Genomic DNA, 21,652 nt, shown 5'->3' on the forward strand with positions numbered 1-21,652 from the left:
AAAGTTTGCTGCCACTCAGGAAGTTATTGACCTAAAAGAAACAAAGCTGGGAAGCAAGGACCTGTCTTGAGGGACATAGTGCAGACTGTGTTCATTGAATACCTTTCTGGAGTCTCCTTCTGACGAGTCTGTTTTTACCAAAACTAGATCATCTCATGAGGTGTAATATTAAAGCAGCTTGATCTCTTTTCCTTCCTGGTTGCATGGGAATCTCTGTGGCTGCCTTAGATAAAAGGCTACCTGTCTTTGTAATACACAATGCCAAGCTCCCTGCATGCTGATAGATAGTTCCCTGAATTTTTTACTCATTTGACTCTTACTACACCATGAATGGTCTCAGATGTCTTCTGCTGGCAGTAGGTGGCCGCAGTGTGTTGTCCTAAACTGAACTGGACTACCCAGAGAGTAACAAAGATCTTTGTGGCTGAAGACTGTTACTCCAGGAATCAGCCTGGGAGCCTGGATCTTCTAAGTATATGCAGCTCTTGCTTTTTCTTGAACTTTATAATTCTGAATTTGTCAACTTTAACCTTAGTGGCTTCTGGCTGGCATAGCTGTCCAGCAGCTTCAGATGTGAAGGGAACAAGCTTTTCAGTTTAAGGCTCATCCTCCTAGCTAGCCACCTTTCTTAAGGAAGCAGCTGGGGCTTTTCACCTGTCAAAGACTGTTCCCCACTGAAAACCTGATGCTGTCTTCCCCTGTTGAATGGATGTTCCTTTTGAAACAGTGAGACCCTCCTCCTTGTCATGGTTTAACGCCAGCTGGCAACTAAGCACCACACAGCTGCTCGCTTACTTTGCCCCAGTGGGATGAGAGAAAGAATTGGGAGAGTAAAAGTGGGAAAACTCCTGAGTTAAGATAAAGACAGTTTAATAAGTAAAGCAAAAGCTGTGCTTGCAAGCAAAGCAAAACAAGGAATTAATTTGCTGCTTCCCATCACAGGCAGGTGTTCTGCAATCTCCAGGAAAGCAGGGCTTCATCATGTGTATGTAAGGGTTACTTGGAAAGATAAATGCCATCGCTCTGTTATAAATTGAGACCACAATAGATCATAATCCAATTAAAATTTTTATTAATTATAGCAAGTAGAATATGAGCAAAACCAGCGCTGGACGACAGGGGAGTCTGCGCTCCGCCAACTGCCGTCCTGAGCAGTTCAAACAGTCCCTTTTTATACCTTTTTTTTTACTTTCCTGTTCATGAAGTAGTGGAGGTGTTGACCCTTCATTCATATGCACAAGCGGCATCCTGGACACCTGGCGGTTATCTTATCTTTTGTTGCCTAATCTTTACATTGGGCTTAACATAAATCTTAATAAACAATACCCTAGTCCATAGTTTCTTACAGCTCCAAACGTCATCCCTTCCTCCTTCTTCCCCCATTCTTTTTCTTTTATTGCTTATTTTATTCCCCCTCCTTCTTCTTTTATTGCTGAGCATGTCATATGGTGTGGACTATCCCCCTGATCAGTTGAGGTCAGCTGTCATGGCTATGTCCCCTCCCAACTTCGGGTACACCCCCTGCCTACTCACTGGTGTGGTGGTGGGAGAAGCAGAAAAGGCCTTGACTGTATTAGCTCTGCTCAGCAATAACTGAAACATCCCTGTATTATCAACACTGCACAAATCCAAAACATAGCCCCACCCATCCCAGCTACTTGAAGAAAATTAACTCTATCCCAGCCAAAACCAGCACATCCCTCCTCCATCATTTCACGGCTTTAGGGCAACAAAGTTGATACTGTGTGTCTGTCCCTTAGCCAAGCTGCAGAATGCAAAGTCCAAACGTGAGTATTGGCTGTACCTCGGTGTTCTGATGGTACTACAAGACATTTCAAGTAGCATATTAATCTATTCATGTTCATGGTCAATAATTGTAAGAGTTTGACTGTCTTGCTAGATAACAAGCTGTGTAGGCTCTAAGCATCAGGGCAGGTCAGCTCAAGCAGTATTAGGGAAGCGCTTCTGTCCTGTGTATCTTTGTGGGGCTCCTTTCAGGCTTTTATTAAGTATGCTGCTGTTGCTGTGGTTTTAAGGCATGTTGTTGGTCTGTTCCTGTTTGTGCAACTACTTGGGGACCTCCTTCTAAACAGTAGTTGTTTGTGGAGTATGCTGCTTCCTGTCTTTTACATATGAATGTGTTTATGAGCGAAGTGCTTAAAGGGAAATGGAAGGTATGCATCAGTAACTGTACCAGGTTGAACTGGTCCATCCTCATAAATGTTTACGACCCCATCTTCTTCCTTGTTCCCCCAGTTCCTAAAGCTTTGCAGAGCTTTGACTGTCTGCTTATGGTTGCATATAAATATGCATACTTTTATGAGTATTGCTAAAGCAAAGGCTTCTTGGGTTTTGTATGCCTTTCTGTATGAATATCCTCAATGTGAACGATGGCATGGATGACATACTTGGGATTGCAGTTAATTAAAAGGTACTTTCCTGTTTTGTTATTTGCAAATACTTACTCTAGGGAACAAAGATACAATTGTATTATGGGGTCAGAAATCTCTTTACCTTGCACTATATGTGAGTAATGTTTCGGCAGCCAAAACTTTGTGAAGAAATCTTACTTTGAGGCTTCTTACTCTCTTGGAAATGATGCCTAACAAGAGCATTATTCACATGACTCAGTGATCCGGTGTCAATTCCAGTATCAAATGACCTCATCTTTACGAAGGAATAGAAGAGGAAAACTTAACTGTATTGGTTTTTATCCTGCTTCTCAAAGGAACTTACCATTTTGGAGTTCTGTGTAAATGAAAAGTAGTAATTTCACCAGTCTTCATTCACTGGTATGGAATGTGGGAATCACAGTACATATGTGCTCCATTGAACTGCATGTTACAACCTATCTAGTAAAATTATTATTCACTTACCGTTTGTCCATATTTTTATTTTACCTGTTGCCATTCTAAGGATTTTGGAAGTATATAAGAAGTAGATTGAAATACCTTATTAAACTAAATAGTCTTTTGTTTCTTGGAAAATGTTTAAAATGCATCTATGTATTTCTTACTTTAAAAATGATGCCTCTAGGAGATGGGATAAGTGGATATGCGGAGGTGCATCTTGAACAGTCACTTAAAAAGCTATTGTTTGCAGTTCAGCTATACAGTGGAATGGCTTTCTGAGACCAGATTGAAGCTTTGTGAAATCAAGATTATTACTGGAGGCATTAGAATTTCAGGTTAAAATATCTGGGGACTTGTAAGATTATGAACACTTCTGAGTTTGGGGGCTTTTGTCTATACTACTGAGGTGTTTTCTTGACTGATGTAAAAGAAAAATATTCAAGATTAAGGCTTTGGGAGCAGGCTTAAATATTTAATTATTTAGCTCTGTTGTCTGTAGTGGTACTGCTTAACTTTTTAAAAGTGTGTAAAAATTTTCAGTTTGGGGAGAGAAAGCTATATTTTTATTAATTTTTTAAAAGAAACTCCAAAGCTTTTACTGGTTTCAGATCATTAATCACTTCAAAATAAAGTCGCCTTGATCTTGGCAATGAAAAGATACTTGAGCTCCCATTTCCAGAGGAAAATACATTTATAAAAATAATTTAGAACAAAGAAAAACTACTAATGCGTTGATGATTACATACCCCTGCCCCAACATATCCCCTGTTTCCAGCTTCATTCTGGCTGAAGGGCGTTCACTTTCTTTAGAATGTATTCTAGGCTGGAAGAAAGCCTGGATGAAGTATGCTTGTTATCTGAAGGTAACATGATATTTAACAAAAAAGATACCAACAAATCTGTATTTGAGGGTTTTATGCTTCCAGTAAGAATAGTAATGAAACCATGGATGTACTTTTTCACCAGAAAGAACTTCAAAAGAGGTGTTTTTTCTGTTGAATAGAAGCTATGGTGATTTGCTTGTAGTTTTCTCTCCTTTTTATTTTGCTTTTTTGGCCACCCTGAAACACATGGCTGTTGGAAGAATAGCAACATTTAATTATGTTGTTAATTATGGACTGATTTATTTTCAGATCTCGATAGAGAATGACTACCTAGGCCCCAGAAGAATTGAGAGTCTGCAAAAAGAAGATGCTGACTGGCAGAGAAAAGCCCACATGGCTGTGCTTTCTATTCAAGATCTTACAGTTAAATACTTTGAAATAACAGCTAAAACACAGAAAGGTAGTTAATTTCTCCTATTCTATCTGTCAAATAAGATCTCTAAATATTTATTTAATGTTTACCATGTTCTGCAGTGAACTGTAATTTTTTTATCAATGAGGACAATGCAGTTGTTGTTTCAGTTTGGGTTTTATTCTGTGTCTAAGTCTTTCACCAATAAGCCTTTTCAGAACATCACCAGAAGTCAGCAGCATAGAAATTTCAGATAAAAGTTTTGCAACCACTTTCTCAACGTGTTTGTATCAGCTGCACTGTACATTTGCAAAGGATTTAGGGAGCATAGAGTCCCTGATGGATTCTGCCTTCTGTACTAGATATGGCAGACCACCATAGTATGTGTTTATTACCTTTGAATTAATTTCCTTTTCCTGTCTCCCCTGCCTTTCAGTATTTTTTTTCATAGTTCTAAATGTTAAGCAACAGCTCAGTTTAACTACTTGGTGAAAGCTGCTCTGTTCTGAAATCTTCATGGATAGAACCTTGCCATTTCTATGCTTGAAGAACGCAGCAGTTATAGTGAAGAGTTGGTGCAGTAAAACCAGGTCATATGACTTGCTGTGTACATCTATGCTCTCATCGTTGTACCATTTCAACTTAAATAATCAGTTTATAAGGGCAAACACACCTGAGGATGTGGTTTCATTTCTGTTCTTTTAGTTTGACTGTGGGCTACCACTGACAGACTTTGTCCAGCTGTTCTTCCTGCCTGACTGTGGGTCCCTGTTTCTTTCTTTGCCTTGATGATAGTGATTGTGCAACCAGATAAATAAGCAGTACCCCTGGGAGAAAATATTTTTTTGATGGGTAGGTTTCCTGTCATCTCCCTGCATGACTGCTAGATTTGCCTCAAGAGAAGCAGTCACTGTGAAATGATTTCTTTTGGTGATGACCCAAGTTAAGGATAACGTGAAACTCCGCCTTATTTTGAAAAAGTGACTAAACCATTTCAAGCATGTTGGAATGTATTTGATTAGAGCAAATTCTTAGCTGTCTTTAATCATTTTGGTTCCTTTTCTAGTTTGACAAAGACAGCATATAAAATACTGCATTATTTGATAAAGAACATGTATTTAGTTATTTACTTTTTGTTTTGTTCACATGCTTTTTTTACATACAGCAGTCATGATTGTGGGCAAAAACACTTGGAAATGAAATGCCTGGAAACTATTTACAACCATTGACCTTTGGTGTACAGGTTGCTTGCCTGTTTTGTTATGTTTTGGGGTATTTTTGGCCTCCCCTGACCGCTGGGTGGTCTTATATATGAAAATACGAACAGATGGCAGAGGAAAAACACATGAGAACATAAAGGTATTTTTTTATTGCCTAATGACAGCATGTAATACCTTCTAGCACCTGGGGACTGAACACTACCCCTTTGATTGTGTGACTTTGCTTTTGCTTCACAAAGCTAAGTGTACACTATCATATGATGATATTAAAAATGGTGAAAATCTCATGTGTGTCAGCCTAGATGTTGTCTGGGGCTCAAGAACAGAAAATCCGTATCAGGCAAGGAAAGAGACTCATGCTGCTCTGAAGTCTCCCTGAAAAGATTCTCATCAGTCTCTCCATATTAAGATCAAATTATGATTTGCTTAGTTACTTTGAAGTAATTTTCTGAAGCAACCTGCATCTGGAGTTAAAAGATAGATGTTATTTAAATTTAATTTGGTTTTCTACAGAATTGCACTTGAAGTCAAGCTGAAATTTTTGTTTTAAGTTGTAGAGTTTTTTTTCACTCTGCAGATTCATTTAAACTTATGACTGCACTGTGGAGGTTATTAAGGGAAACTACAGACTATTAGCTGATAATTGGCGCTTTCAGAAGCAGGGAAAATTTGGGATGCAGTTTAAGACCACATGGTAGCATTAATAAAGTATTTTTATTAAGTCAAGAATTCTGAACCAGTGTTTCAAGTACTCAGGTACTCTATATTCAGAATGATCCCTCCGTGGATAACTAAAAATGGAATTATAATGATAAAATTATCAACAATTAGGTGATTGCATATTTACATGAATCTTAAGAGTATTTACATCCTGGATTTGACCATTAGTACTCTGTAGAGTGACTACTCCCTGCTAAGAGAAATTTGTGCACTTTTGGATACAAATGTGTTCATCATCTCTGCAGTAGAATCACTAGTGAAGACTGGTAAGCTGTCTGACTCTTCTTCCCTTCTGTAGCTGTGTACGATCGAATGCGAGCAGATCAGAAAAAATTTGGTAAGGCAGCATGGGCAGCAGCAGTGGAACGTATGGAAAAGCTTCAGTATGCAGTTTCTAAGGAGACTTTGCAGTTGATGCGTGCTAAAGAAATCTGTTTGGAGCAGAAGAAACATGCGCTGAAAGAGGAGGTAATTTTTCATTCCAATAAGTAGAAAAAGAAAACATGCAGGAAAAAACCAAACCTTAAAGAGTACTGATGTATTTAAAAAAAAAACAACAAAACAACAAAAAAAAAAACCAACAAAAAATCCCCAAACTTGAAAGTCACCGTTTTTCAGCTTTTAATAGTAAAAGTGTATATTTAAACTTTATTACACTCTACCATGGTAAAATGGAGTTGCAATGTAGGTGTGGTGGGCTTTGTGGCACTTAGTTTTCTCTTCACCTTTTCATGATAGTTGTCCAGGAAGACAGTTTTTTACTGTTTACGTTTACAGCTATCCACTGAGATGAATAAAATAAAGAGAAGGGGCAGGACAGAGATCTGTTGCTATATAATCTTCAGCTGCTATGTAATCTTTAGTTCTGAGGCATGACCACCTTTTTGGAACAGTTCTAACATTCCAGATGGAAGGTATCTGAACGTTAGTAAATATACAGATGACTGACCTGTTGTATTGCACTGTCTGTTTCTGCTTATGCTAATGATTAGGGCAGTCTTCCACAGGGAGTTGTGCTAGTTACAGCTTTCCTGGGGAGTAAATGCATGTATTAAAGTGTGTTTAAATGTCTTAGGAGAAGAAACCTGCATTTACTGGGTTTTACAACACCTCCTCAAAAGCAAAAATGCTACACATCCTCTTTTAAAATTTGCTTTCGTATGGATACTTGGTGCTATGAACACTTTCTGTCATACTAATGTTAATTTACATTCTATCCAATCAGTTGCTTGTTTTTATAGAGCACTTTTCAAATGTTTTAGCAAAATTTGATTAAGCTGGTGGCTCTGTTACGAAAAAGTTAGCTAGAGAACTCATGACTTTAGCACTATATAGACTGGTAGGATTGTAAGCCTGATAAATTATGTGCCTATTTTAGAAGTTCTGTAGAAGAAAGCTTCATCAGCAAGGAAGAGAGAGTACATACAAGAGCCAGAGCATGAAAACAAAGTTTACTCCATTTCAACACCCTTTAGATTTAGAAAGCCAAAGTTGTCTGGAAACCTGAGTTTATCAGGCTGTTGCCATCCTTAGCCAAGAGTTGATGAGAGAAGCCAGCAAAACTAATTGGAAATACTATCTGAAATAAATTCACATCTTTAGAGCAGCTATGCATTGCCTTTTCAGTAGTACATTTTATTTTTCTCCCAGTGGAGATCTTCCATGATTTTTGCTGAATGAAATCTGTCCAGTAAATGAGACTTGATTATTTGTTTTGATATGCAAAAGCATTAGGAGCTGTGTAAGAAAAGGAGAGGTTTGTTGCAGTATGGTGAAAAGCTCTGAACTGAGAGTTTGATGCTTTTTGGGATGGAGAAATGAGGAATGCTTGATGGGCATGCATGGGCACGATGCTTTGGGATGGTGTATTACAAAGTATAGAGAGCTCTGGGTTAAAACATGGTGATGGGGAGTTACGAGGACCAGCTTCTGTTCTGAAACATCCTTTTTTGCTTTGAGAACGTAAAAGCCCCGAGTATGCAAGGTCAAATGTGACAAATGTGACTGGGAATCCCATACTGGTGAAGAAAGGTTGCAGTTTCATCACAAAGAAAGTATTTGCAAAAGTGAAATACCTTCTCTGGCAAGTCATTTAGCTACTAATTTCTAGCCATAGAAGATAAATCCAGGGTATTCCTTTAAAAATAATACTGAAATGCTTGAGAAGCTAATTTATCAAGGTATGACTTGAAGATTAAGACAGAAAGAATGACAATTCATACCAAATACCAGATATAACTGTTTATGAAGGCACTGTTGGTGATCAGCAGGTTGTCTATGGATTTTTGAACATTTAGCCTTGGACAAGAAAAATGTCCCTAAAACCAGTGGTACATCCTTTGGAAGGAGAAAAGATGTTTCTTTCGCTGTCTGAAATTTTTCGAATTGCCCAGGATATTAATAGTAGGCGATTGTCTTAAGCTCTTTTTTTTTTAATATATCCTGCAATATCATGTCCTGACTATGATCAATTCCTCCTACTTAACTAGTTGGAGAAGTTTTGTTCCACAAGTTGCTAGGTGTAAGTGAGAGCCTGTCTTTTATCAGTGGTCAGTATGCTCCGTGTTTCTCTTAAAATAAATTAGAAATCCTCTAATATCGTTTTCTGTTGGTTTTGAGATGAGCTTTTGTATTCACACTTAGACCTGAGCGTTTTTCTCAATTTTACTCCCTTCTGAGATTTCTCAGACAGCAATAGCAATGAATTAAAATGAGTACTTGAACTAGAGAACAGTCAGGATAAGGAGGTGATTGGTGGCCGTTAACATGGCTTCCCTAAGGGAAAATCATGCCTGACAAATTTGGTGGCCCTCTGTGATGGGGTTACAGCACTGATGGGTGACAGAAGTGTTACAGATGTCATCTACCTGGACTTGTGCAAAGCTTTTGACACCGACCCGCACGACATCCTTGTTTCTAAACTGGAGGGACATGGATTTGAGAGGTGGAGCGCTTGGTGGGTAAGGAATTGGCTGGATGGTCGCACTCAAAGAGCTGCTGTCAGCAGCTCGATGTCCAAGTGGAGGCCGGTCACGAGTGGTATTCCTCAGTGGGAACAAGTGGGACCGGTGCTGTTGGGCCTCTTTGTCAACGATGTGGACAGCTGGATAGAATGCACCCTCAGCAAGACTGCTGAGGACACCAAGCTGAGTGGTGTGGTTGACATGCTGGAGGGAAGGGATGTCGTCCAGAGAGACCTTGACAAGCCTGAGAGGTGGGCCCCAGCCAACCTCATGAGGTTCAACAAGGCCAAGTGCAAGGTCCTGCATGTGGGTTGGGGCAGCCCCCAGGATCAATACAGGCTGGGTGGAGAATGGATCGAGAGCCGGCCTGAGGAGAAGGACTTGGGAGTGTTGGTGGATGAGAAGCTCAACGTGGCCTGACAATGTGAGCTTGCAGCCCACAAAGCCAGCCGAATCCTGGGCTGCACCAAAAGTAGCATGGCCAGCAGGTCAAGGGAGGTGATTCTCCTGTCTACTGTGCTCTGGTGAGACCCCACCTGGAGTGCTGCATTCAGCTCTGGAGCCCCCAAAACACGATGTACATGGGCTTGTTGAAGTGAGTCCAGAGGAGGGCCATGAAGATGACCAGAGGGCTGGAGCAGCTCTCGTATGAAGACAGGCCGGAGAGCTGGGGTTGTTCAGCCTGGAGAAGAGAAGGCTCTGGGAAGACCTTATAGCAACCTTTCAGTATCTGAAAGTGGTGTATAAGAAAGATGTGGACGGACTTTTTAGTACGACCTGTAGTGACAGGACAAGTGGTAATGGTTTTAAACTAAAGGAAGGTAGATTTGGGTTAGATGCCAGGAAGAAATTCTTTACTGTGAGGGTGGTGAGACACTGGAACAGGCTGCCCAGAGCAGCTGTGGGTGCCCCGTCCCTGGAAGTGTGCAGGGCCAGGCTGGATGGGCCTTTGAGCAACCTGGTCTAGTGAAAGGTGACCCTACCCATGGCAGGGGGCTGGAACCTGATGATCTTTAAGATCCTTTCCAACAGAAACTCTTCTATGATTTTATGGTTGATGTGGGGTAGACTGAAACATGGCTTTGTTTTCTGTTTGAACAGTAGCAGATTACGTAAAAGGCTGGATAATCGAAAATCTAATAATGGCTATTTATATATATTGCGAGGGAAAAGTAATACAAATTTTTACAGTGAACTGCAGGTTAATTACTTTGTAATGACAGCAGATGAGAATGACCATGGTCTTACAACCTGGTAGCAACATGATTCAGTCATCAATGCAACAGGGTGATGCAGCAGCAGATGCTCTGTGGTCTGTCAAATCAGTTATTTCCAGTATCAAGAGAAGTGTTAGTGTCACTGAACATGGACTTCGGAGATTTCTTCTGTACCCTTCTTCTACATGTTTCTGATTGGCCAAGAAAGATTAGTTCTAACAGCAGCAGTTACAGGGAGGGCTACCACAATGATGCCAGAACAGTGAGTCTGTTTTACAAAAGGAGGTGAAGTTGTTTTGACAAATGAAGTGATGTCTGAGATGGTACGAAATTGCTCTCCACAAAAGTACTAAATGGGAGTAAATATTACTCAAGAGTAATGTATGTTGCTGTTCAGTATTGGCATAAGAACAAATGGTATCACCTGATTTTGAATACATTAGAACTACGGAAGTAGCTTCCTAGCAGCAAGGAGGGACTATCTGGAACAGACTTCCAGTGTGAGTAATAAACAGAGTTTTGTGGAAGCTTTGTGTTTTGTTTTTATTTTTAGAAAAGCAAAATAAGAACAATAACAACATGGACATTTTTTTAAGAACTCCATTTATGAAAAAGGTTCACTTTAGATTTGTCTGTAAGCATTCCATGGTGATAGAAAGCTAGATTTGATGGCACTCGCTTCTGTATTCCACGTTTGGCTATTTTTCAGTTAATTCCGTCATCTATCCCTTTAGTATGTGTGTTCAAGTTCTTGTCAGAGGCTTTCTCTTCTAACTCATATCTTATTAACAACATAGGGGTTTACAGATGATATGTTTCTGTCTTAGAACTATTAAGAAACTTAAGTTTCTGCTTAAGTTTCTTCACTTGGTATGAATGACATAACAAAGCCTGTAAGGCCCAGAGAGAATAAATTATTTGCTTTAGTTAATGCAGGAAATTGTGGTATAGCAGGAAATTGAACTTGGATCTCCGCAGTTCTACTTCTTTGTCCAACTGCATAATATTTCTTTCCTGTAACGTTCTCTCATGTTGAAGATCTTCATGTTTATTTTGCTGTGTTGATCAGCATGAGAACTACCGAGGGTGCAGCAAATTACTTGCAGATAGCAACTTGTGAGATTAAGAACTGAACCACTTTAAATTTTTTAAGAAAAAATGCTGAAATTTTCCCGAGTGGTGATACTGTTTTGAATTATCACACATAATATAGTATCTCACATAAAATTTCAACATAAATGGTTGAAATTAGAGGTCCTAATTTTTCTTTTTCATGAGGGGCTATTATGTAGCTAGGGTATCTGCCTGAGAACCATACAGTGATACTAATTTTCCCTTGCTGTTGCACCTGAAAACAAATACAGTGGTGCTGTGCCCCTAAAACAGACTAGGTTGTCTGGTCTGCAGCATCTGTGATGTGTGTTTGTAGGGCTAAGATTCAGTTGTCGCACAGGTCCTTTATCAGGCAGACAGCAGTGTAGTTGAGTGAAATACTGAGCTGCTATAACTTCGTAAGCCGATATGTTTGAAGATGACCTATTTATGTCTATTCAGTCTTTATACAAAGTCTATGGGGTTAAGTTAGGGAATATATATTTTTTTAAAGAAAAAATAAGTATAACTGTGTGAATTTCAGTTCACTGACAAATCAGAAGTTCTTAGTTGTGGTAGAAGTTCAAATTACATTGCCTTAATTTTAAACAAAATTCAAAAAACCAAATGAGCAATGAACATTATCCCTCTCATGTGGAAAAACTGCAACGTTCAAGAGAATCAGTCCTTTTGTCTTGAAAATAGCCTCTAATTCACTCCAAATATTCCATCCTTATATCATTTACTGTTCTGGTCACAATTAGTAACTTAACATGAATGCAGAGTGAAAAATTGGCATACAAGATATTTTGGTGTCACACTGGACTGAAACGTAGATGTTACTGATTTTAAGATTTATGAAATTGCTTAAGGACTTACTGAGTCTTTCAGGCTAAGAGTTGATACACAAAAAATGCGTTCAGTAAATATACAGTATAGTAGAAGAAATTTTTAAAATAAATGTTACAAGAATTGATTCACAGGTCTTTTGTCAATCTTAGATAGAAATAAGTGTAATATACAGAACTGTTTCCTTAGTGTTTAACTGAGCTGTGAAATCGCTGTCAATGGATAATGATGCAGGTGTAAAAGCATACATGCTATAAAAAAGGGGGTAGAACATATTTATGAAGTATAATCCAGTAGTCGGTTTTGTATAAAAGGCAGCACTGTGGCTGAAGCTCTGCTGCACAGGGTGCTGGAAGCTGGTGAGATATTTTAGGGAAGTATCACTGCTCTGTCTACTGTTTCATCTTCCTGGATATTTGCAGTTAACCTTTGTCTGAAACAGGTTATTGGGTAAGATGGACCTTAGGTTTAATTCAGTACAGATAATTTTCTGTTTTAGTACAGTTACATTTAAACATGTGTGAGAAACAACTGAGGAAACCTGTTTCTGGGTATTCATTAGAGATACAGTTTTACACCGTGAAGAAACCACCATAGTGTAAAAACATACTAGCAAATCTTTTTTTTTTTTGAAATACATAGTTTCCTTGGTAGCTATCCCCTTTTAATGATTGAATGCCTGTAATACAGAAACTGGATGACATTTCATCAGAATGGTAAAGTAGATAGATCACAAATCTCAAGTAAAATTTACAATTACTTTCATCCACTATCTGAGAGAAACTATCAGAGAGACATTTTTTTGAGCAGTTTGAGAACTTGGAAGTAGCCCAAACTTTTCTGCGTGCAGGTTGTAGAGCTGCATGGCTTTTAATTCCCTCCAAAGTGAGACAGCACACAAGATCCCCTTACATGTTGTTATTTCTTAAATGTGGCCTGAGTGGCTAGATTTTTTGGCTGAATGAAAGGATGATTTGAGTTCCCTTTGGTTATGTCTTGCTTCACTTTTCTATGCCAAATGTATGACACAAGTGCTTATATATATGTGTGTGTGTATATATATATATAACTCCTCAGTTGTCACTGCAAGAGGGATCAGTGCATGTTTCTACCACCTTTCTTATTTTTTCCTCAGTTCAGCTTTAATGACAGTTTTAACTAGGTTTCTAGAGGCTCGTTGTGAAAAACTTTTTAGACTATCTGGACTGAAGGCAAGAAAATTCTAATTTCATTATGTATCTTCAAGTGAATCAAGTAGCAGAGTAAAAGAGTGGTAGGGATGTTTCACACTGTGCTACATGACTTGTCACTGTGATAGTCACAAAGTGTAATACAATGCTATGGATTTCTTTCATTGCCATATAGGAAAAAATGTCAGATATTAAAGACATTAGAAAGCATGTGGCTGATCAAAACCTATCTTCGATGTGTTCAATTTTAGCATGTCACGTTTAGTGTACTGGACTTTATTTAGCTGTAATCATAAAGTCTGTGGTTTTTGTTCTTCTCATTACCCTGGAGTCATGTATGTTTTGTTTTGTTTTCTCTTTGCATTTAGATGCAGAGCCTGAAAGGTGGTACTGAAGCCATAGCCCATTTGGACCAGTTAGAAGCTGATTATTATGATCTACAGCTTCAATTATATGAAGTGCAGTTTGAGATCTTGAAATGTGAAGAGCTGCTGCTGACAGCACAACTTGAAAGTATCAGAAGACTGATGTCAGGTGCTTTATGCGTTTTAATTAAGTCATAATCTGTAAAAGCTAATTCTGTTCCTAAGAGTTTAGTGAAGCCTGTGGGAATTAAATGAGAACAGATTCTTTATTATGTGACTAGCTGGATTTTCTAATAAAAGTACTGTTAACTTAAAATTTGCACCTGATCATAAGCCATATACTTACATATACGGAAGGTTTTGTCTGGTTCTTATTGCCTGTGTTTGGAAATAAGTGTGTAAGATACTATGTAAGTTTTGGAAATTCAGGGAGGAGGAAATGCCTTAATGACTGGACTTGTGTCACTAAAAATTTGCATTGGTATTAATTTATTTGAAGTTATTTGTTTTCAAAAGGCATTCTTGCAAATTGCAGTCCTTCAGTTAAACTTTTGAAGCTTACTGTATTGCCATTTCACTGATCTAAAGCAGCAATGTAAACCTCCTGTTTCTAGAATGTATAGTATACCTTGTGTGCCTACAGACTATGAAATGGTACAGGTACATCATACAGCATTTTTGAATATGTCCTTTGGACCTTTCTGTAGTTTTTATTCATACAAGCTCTGTTTTACTGCTCAGTGCATAGAGCTTGCACAGCAAATTTTGTTATGGATAGAAAAGTCACTTAAGAGATTTAAATCTGGATCGTATTGTGAGTTCTCTCTGGAAAAAGAGAGAACATAGGTATCATGGATTCTTCTCAGTGCTACATGAATGTCCTTTTTAGGTTTGTGATGGCAACAACTGTAACAGCATGTATGGAACATGAGGATTGAAAACGCTATAAGTGACTTAAAAGAAATGTGCAGCTTTGACTGGATGCCCTCAGTGGAGAGCTAGTTAGTGCTTTGGAGATAATTAGTCTTTGTATTTGGGAAATCAGACATTTAATTTTGGTACAGAAGTCACAGTATGATGTGCTTACCTGCAGACCAAAGGAAATCCCTTGAACAGGAGGCTGAGGACTGTGTAGCAAAATCCTTCCTCTTTGATGTAGTGACAGTAAAACCTAAGGGTCCTTGGAAATTGTTTGCTGTAAAAACAGTTTAGGCCATTAAAACTTATCACTGATGTCTTCTCTAGAAATCTCAAAAAACCCACAACCCAGCCCTACAACCTGACCCAAAATAAAGACCATTAAAGGCAGCTGTTATGTTAGAAGGAATTACTGTTTTCCAGCAGCTCTCAGTTAGTATCTTTAGGACAGAAAATGAAAAATACAGTTCTTAAATGTGTGGGAATTTTGTTCAAAGGATGAAATTAACTCTTCACGCTTCACTTAGGTGGAGGGGATAGATCAATTAACATGAAGAATGTGACACTGAAGTGGCTGCATCTCTTCAATACTGTTCAGCAGTGAATCTGAATGAAAGCATCTAAAACATACAGTGTTCTTTTAGCATGTGTTGTTTCCTGTGCTGGTAAAGAGAAAGGCATGGTCTATTGCATCTTCTGTTTTGTTTCCTTTTCAAAGTGTACTTAACAGTCAGTAAATTAATAGCCTTTTAGTTGTGCATATCTGTATGACTTGAAATACGTGTGTCTTAGTGACTTGTAGAGGTTGTTGCTATTCTTTACTCTTTGACTGTATAGGCTCTGCAGAGATACGTAAGAGTTTTGCATCCTGTTTGGATTTGAAGGACATCAGCAGTACTGCTAATGAAGTCCTAACAGAAGTTTTTGAGAGCATGATTTGATTTGGCTGCCTGTGGGCTGTAAGCTAGAATAAAAACATTTTCTCTTGTAAATTCAGCACTGAATTTTTAAAAAAAAAATAGGATCTGAAAAGTATGAGGTGATAATAAATTGTCAAATTATGAACAACAGTAGTAGTTTTTTGATCTCATTAAGAAAATACCTCCACTGAAATTCACAAAAGGTGAATTTATTAGGTTAGAGTACTAAAGGGTCTTATCCTATCCACACAAACTATTTATACATCCTTGTAAGATGGTTTTGTGGGGGATGCACTTGTAAATTCCTGTCTTTTGCTGTTTGAAAGTGTTCTAAAAATTTGTGTGTAAATTCTCCCATTTTGTAAGTGCTGGCAAAATGTAATTGTTGTTAGCCATAAGTCTTATTTTTACTCACTGATGTCTCGCGGTGGATTTTAGTGACTTGGCAGTTTTACGTATGGATGAAACTTCATGGGTTTTTTGGGAGTTTGGGTTGTTTGGTTTTTTTAAGTGAGCACTGAGGTAAAGACTAGTAGATCCGGTTTTATTAGTTTTTATTTTGAATTTAATATAGTGCTGTGCTTTCTTTTCTGATTCTGCTATGTCTTTTGCTGAATTGGAATTAGCATGACAATTTTGGTTGCAGCAGAGACTGTACACACAAATAACATGAAGTGACAGCAGCTTTTAAAATAGACAGTGTACTGAAGAAGACCTTGCCCCTCTCGCCAAGTAATCTAGTAGCAGAGGTAGGAGGAAGTTACAGTCTTGCTGAGAGTAAGTTGAAGTTAAAATGGGAAGGTTTGATGTTACTGCAGAGTAGACATTCAACAGTGATGCCAGCTGTATTTGCCGGGTTCACACAGCAGTAATGCATATTCCTCTTGGTGTATTACAAAAATATCCTACCTGGTATGCCAATGAAATAAGGAACAAGAGGCCTTTGCTGCTGCAAATTCTGCAAGGATTATAATCATCACTCTTTCCTTCTTGGCAAGAGATGAGAAGGCAGCATTCAGAGATGAGCTCAGCGTTACACTGAACGCTTCAATCAGGAGGCTAAAAATCACGAGTGTTGATAAAACTATTAGTAATGACCTCACATCCAGACCTGTAATGCTCTGAAGGATTGCCTTGAAGTTACCCTCCCTCTGTTGCCTCTGAGCGGAAGCAGTGACTGGGAGGTCAAAAATCCAATAAGATAGGATTTTTGGTGTTTTGTTGGCTGATTTCCTTTCCATTAGATTAATAGTCAGTTAGTAGTAGTCGGTTCTTTGGTGGCAGAAGTCTCTCATGCCAAAGACTTAAAGAGTCTGTATATCCTGAACTTTGTAGTGAAGACTGGAAGGTATTACTGCACATCACGGGTCCTTTGTGTTACTTAAGAGACCCAAAGGCATGCATGAACATTGTGATCAAGTTAGGCTACAGACGCAAGTGTACATTTACAGTTATATTTGTTTTTTAATGCTCTGAACTTACCTGAATACCAGGCTGTGCTTCATTGGTGTTGATTTATGTTCTTCATAGGAACTTTAAAACCCTACAGTGCTCTGCTGTTTAGTGCTTTTCCTCTGACCTTTTGATTTTTGTTAGTCCTCTGAAAGGACTACAGCATTCTTCTACATTAAATCTTGCAACTCAGTGGGAGGGTGGTTGTTGAACAAAACAAAATGTTAATCAAATACAAACTATTGATTTGACTTTTTCATTGCTGACATTTTGAAAACAGAGAAGAGAGATGAAGTGGTATATTATGACACTTACGAAAGTATGGAAGCCATGCTTGAAAAAGAGGATATGGCAACATCTATACACTTGCAAAAAGAGGAGCTGCAAAAGTTACAACAAAAAATCCGCCAGCTGGAAGCAAGGCGTGGACGTATTTCAGCCAAGAAAGCCTACCTCAGAAATAAGAAGGTAGTATTAAATTGCAAATTTTTAGCATAATTAGCAATTTAATAAAATTTCAAAAGGTTTCATTTCAGGTACAACTTCCAGATATCCCAGAATTTTCATGGATTGTATTTGCTACTTATTAAAAGTTGTTATACAGAGTACCAAATACAATAGCTCGTTTTATTAAATAGATATATTTAAGATTATTTCCCTTTACATAAACCTTTAATTACTTTGAAGTCAACAAATAAGCTTGTTTCTGTTAACTAATCAGAATACTTTCATGTGGAAAGTGCATGCTAGAGTGTGTGTTTTTACAAAGAGTAGTTTTGTTTGCAGAAGAGAATTTTTAAGGGTGTTTTCTCAAAGTTCTGTTTTCATTCCCTTACCTCATCCTTTTAAACTTACGTCATGTGTCATGGATACTCTGTATTCAGCAGATAGATATAAAATCCAGTATATATTCTGATTCGTAAATCTAGGCGTGCTATTTAGGACCACTTTCCTTCTTCATGCGTTACATGGTTGGGATGTTGTGCAGAAAATTCTTTTAATATAGCTAATATTTTGAAATTGTGTATTGTGTGTATGTAAATATGCTCATTCCTTTTTTCCAGAATTACTTGTTTATTGTTCCGTAGCAGTTTGTGGTTACATCGATATGCATTATTAGTTAGTGAGATAGCATAATGAGTAGAATAGATCAAATTTTGAGAGTGCATTGTGATACTTGTTATAAAATAGGTTTCTGACACATACTATAAGGCTATGCAGAAGTCTCGGATGAGACCTTGTTCTAGACTGGGATCAAGGGTTGGTTTTTTGTTGCCAGTCATTTCCCTTGATGTGGGGGATGACCCTTTTGTAGAAACAGTTGTAGTAGATTAAGGGTACAGCCCTCAGGTTTTGCCTCCCCTTCATAACTAATAATCTATTCCTGTACCTGAATCTGAAGCATGACAGAGCAAACAAAACGGTTGATAACATTTTATATTTTGGATTTTTTATATTTCTTCAGTCACTGTCCTGTCTCTGATTGACACAATATGGAGAAGACTGCAAATAAATTATTATAAAAGAAATGTCTCTTATTATCCAGTTATGGGAACTAGTTTGCTCAGTTACTGAGTTTGTTTTCCATGAGCTTGTAAAAAGAAAAAGTATCAAGAAGCTGGGCATCCTAGTGCCTAGTTGCTTCAAGGGATAGATCCTATCTCTCATGCTGTGCTAATTACCATAGGCTACATTATAATAGTTATACACTGTTTTCTCCTGAATATGAAAAGGCACTGCTGGTATCTTGGGGGAGACAAACCTGTTTAAAAGCAACAGCCTGGTTGCTGTTCCCTACTTAACTTGTGGGAGTTACCAAGTCTGAGAAGCAACCATGAAGCAGGAGTAGAGTTCTCTGTATAATTAAGTAGTCACCTTCAATTGGCTCATTTGTTTCAAGGTTATGCTATGATAAAATACCTTGTTGAAGCTGAAGGAATTGGTTCTAGGCTGTAACACACTAGTTGCAGCATGCCTACTTGTGCACTGAGACATGATGGAGAGTTGTATAGGGTAGTATTGCTTGTCTGGATCTGTGTGTGGGAATTATATAGTCACGTATGCTCAACATTTTGCTGGAAGAATGTGGCTGTACTGCTTTTAGGACTTGAGGTAGTGTCTCAATGTGGAACCTCACTGCTGGATGTCACAGCATGGACATCACAGCACACTCAGAACTAGTTCCAGCTCTACTAATTTCATTGCCTAGCGTAACACTATTTGCAGTTGAGTGCTGCAGTGAGATACTTAGCTTTCAGCTTCTAAAGAAATCACAGATTGAAATAACTTGTATTTAAACTTGCAGGGGGAAATCAAAGATTTTTATTTGAGCAAAAAGAATAGGCAGAATCTGTTGTGTGCCATTGTGCGGCACTCGCTGGGCAGAAAAGAACATAGCTATTTTGATGGCTGTTTATGTTAGAGGCATTTACTGTAGCTGCCCTTAGTACTGCTAAATAACATAGAGCCCCACTAAGCTTACCAGTAATTACCTGAAAATCAAGATTCTTGTGGCTTTGATTCAAACATAAACAAGCTTTGTATCTTGAGAGACCATTCTAGTGATGTTGCAAAACATTGTTAATGAACACTATTTATAGTGCCTGATGTGGGTAGCTGTACTTCACAAAACTGGGAGGAAAAAGTCTTGCTCTGAGGAGTTTGCAGTTTTAAGTTAAGTGTGCAGAGCAAACATACAGATGGGATGCAAGAACAGTCTCTAGATGATGGGAATGAGCACAGTGATGACCGAATGCTAAGGGAGGAAGAGAATGTGTTTTTCAGGGTGCATTTGAAAGTATGTGCTGTGTGGTAAATCTTTCTCAAAGTTTGTCTCTGTCAATTAAGAAACATTTACTGTTGAACTGAGATGGGAGTCTGTTTAATGCTTTTTAGATGGTGTTTCTGACCATGCTTGTTTCAGCAAAGTATCTTAAAACAGACCTGTAAACAAGTGGGTGTGTTTTGGACTGGGTTGGGTGAGGTTTTGGTGAGGGGTTTTTTTGTTTTCCTATTTTTTTTTACTTTGTAATTCTGTAGCTGAAAACAAAATGCAAGCTGTGCATTAAGTAATGTATATCACAGTCCTGTGATATATTTAGAAATTACAGTCCTTGCTTGTTATTAGGATTTTGGCAACTGAAGATTCCCTTAGGAGAATGCCTCCTTTCCTGGCAGCAGATATAATGATTAAAAAACCAATAGGCAATAATTCTCTATCATTGGTTTTTATTTTTTGGAGGAGCTAATTTCATCATCTGGGTGTTTGAAAATCTTTTCTGTTGAGAAGATAATGCAGTGAAGAGGAATCGGTTTATATATAGTAAGAGTATACATAATATAAATACAAGCTTCTGTGACTATAGTCTGTTTTGTTTTTCAGAAATTACTTACCTGTTTTTGAAGTTGATGCTTTTATTTTTTAATGATGTCAAATAATTGTACTAAACCTTTATTACAAACGTTTGCTAAAGGTTCCTTAGAAACCTCATTCAGTTGTGATTCTGACTGAGCCAGAATTTTTTTGTGTGTGGTTTTACAGAAGTTGATGTTCTTTCACTGTACTACCATGAGCATAAACTCCATTCTCATTTTTTTTAATATAAACCTATTTGCATTTGTTAAACGGTCATTTCCTGATGTTCCTTTGTTTTTATCGTAGTGAGTGAGTTACTAAAACCCAGGATTTTTAACAGTGGTCTCACTATTTTTCTTACTTCTTGAAAGCTAGTTACAGATACTTCATGCGGGATGTCACTATTGTTATCCCAGTGTACCCCCTGCTGGCGGCACGTAGTATTAATTAGGTTACCATACGGACTAAGCAGCTGTTTCATTAGGGAGCTAGATGTATAGCAAAGAGTCAAGGTGAAAAAGTTAGTGTAGAAGGTGTCTAGAAAACATCTTTGGAAAAACAGACTTGTGAAAAAATTGAATTATTTTATATCCAGGAAGAGCGTTCCTTATGAACAGACTGGGAGAAGCAACTGGTTGGTGAAGCTGTTTGGGGTATGTTTATAATGTGTGCTTTGATCTAAGAAGCTTCCTCATATGCTGTTGTGTCCATTTATTAGGGCATCTTCACTACTTTGCAAGCCCACAGTTTGAAGCGTAGCCCGTGCCAAAACAGGCGTTATGTAGATGTACTGACAGCTGGCACAGGGTTACTCGGTATGCTTGATTATCGTTATTATTATTACTGCAACAATGTAAGGACATAACTACACTGAATGCTTATAGCAAAATACAGTTTCTGTACATACTGAGCTTACCTAATGAGAAGCTAACATTTTAATTTTGATGCTTTTCAATGTGAAAGTACTGCTTACTTGAACTAGTTAAATACAATACTAATGTAGATCTGTATTTTGTATTACTAGTCCTAAATGTGGTAGTTTATCCAGTGACAAGGGTTGAATGGTTCCTCAGCTCTCCCTTTTTGTCTTTTTAATAGAAGTACTATTTGATACTGTGAAATTGGTCAGGTAGTTAAGAGAAATTGGCGTTACCTCTCAATAATCTTGTTGAGTTCCATACAGTTGGTCAGCATCTTTCTTGAGGAGTGGCTCTCACTGGATGTAGTGCTCCTGCTTTCCCAGTGCTGAGAAGCCTCAGGGGACTACTTCACATGTTCAGCAGGCTGTATTCCTGCTCATACA

The 21,652-nt window shown here is 38.2% G+C and overlaps 1 protein-coding gene across 1 annotated transcript in view; it reads left to right on the forward strand.

The window, feature by feature from the left end:
- The window catches only part of JMY (junction mediating and regulatory protein, p53 cofactor), a 73,087-nt gene that overhangs the window by 33,468 nt on the left and 17,967 nt on the right, over positions 1-21,652 (forward strand). Inside the window, exons 3-6 of the mRNA XM_037373471.1 lie at positions 3,986-4,136; positions 6,327-6,496; positions 13,708-13,873; positions 17,275-17,462. Of these exons, the coding sequence (XP_037229368.1) occupies positions 3,986-4,136; positions 6,327-6,496; positions 13,708-13,873; positions 17,275-17,462 (675 nt within the window). The remainder of the gene's footprint in view (positions 1-3,985; positions 4,137-6,326; positions 6,497-13,707; positions 13,874-17,274; positions 17,463-21,652) is intronic.

Source organism: Falco rusticolus, chromosome Z (genome assembly GCF_015220075.1).
Source record: "Falco rusticolus isolate bFalRus1 chromosome Z, bFalRus1.pri, whole genome shotgun sequence".
NCBI classification, from domain to species: domain Eukaryota; kingdom Metazoa; phylum Chordata; class Aves; order Falconiformes; family Falconidae; genus Falco; species Falco rusticolus.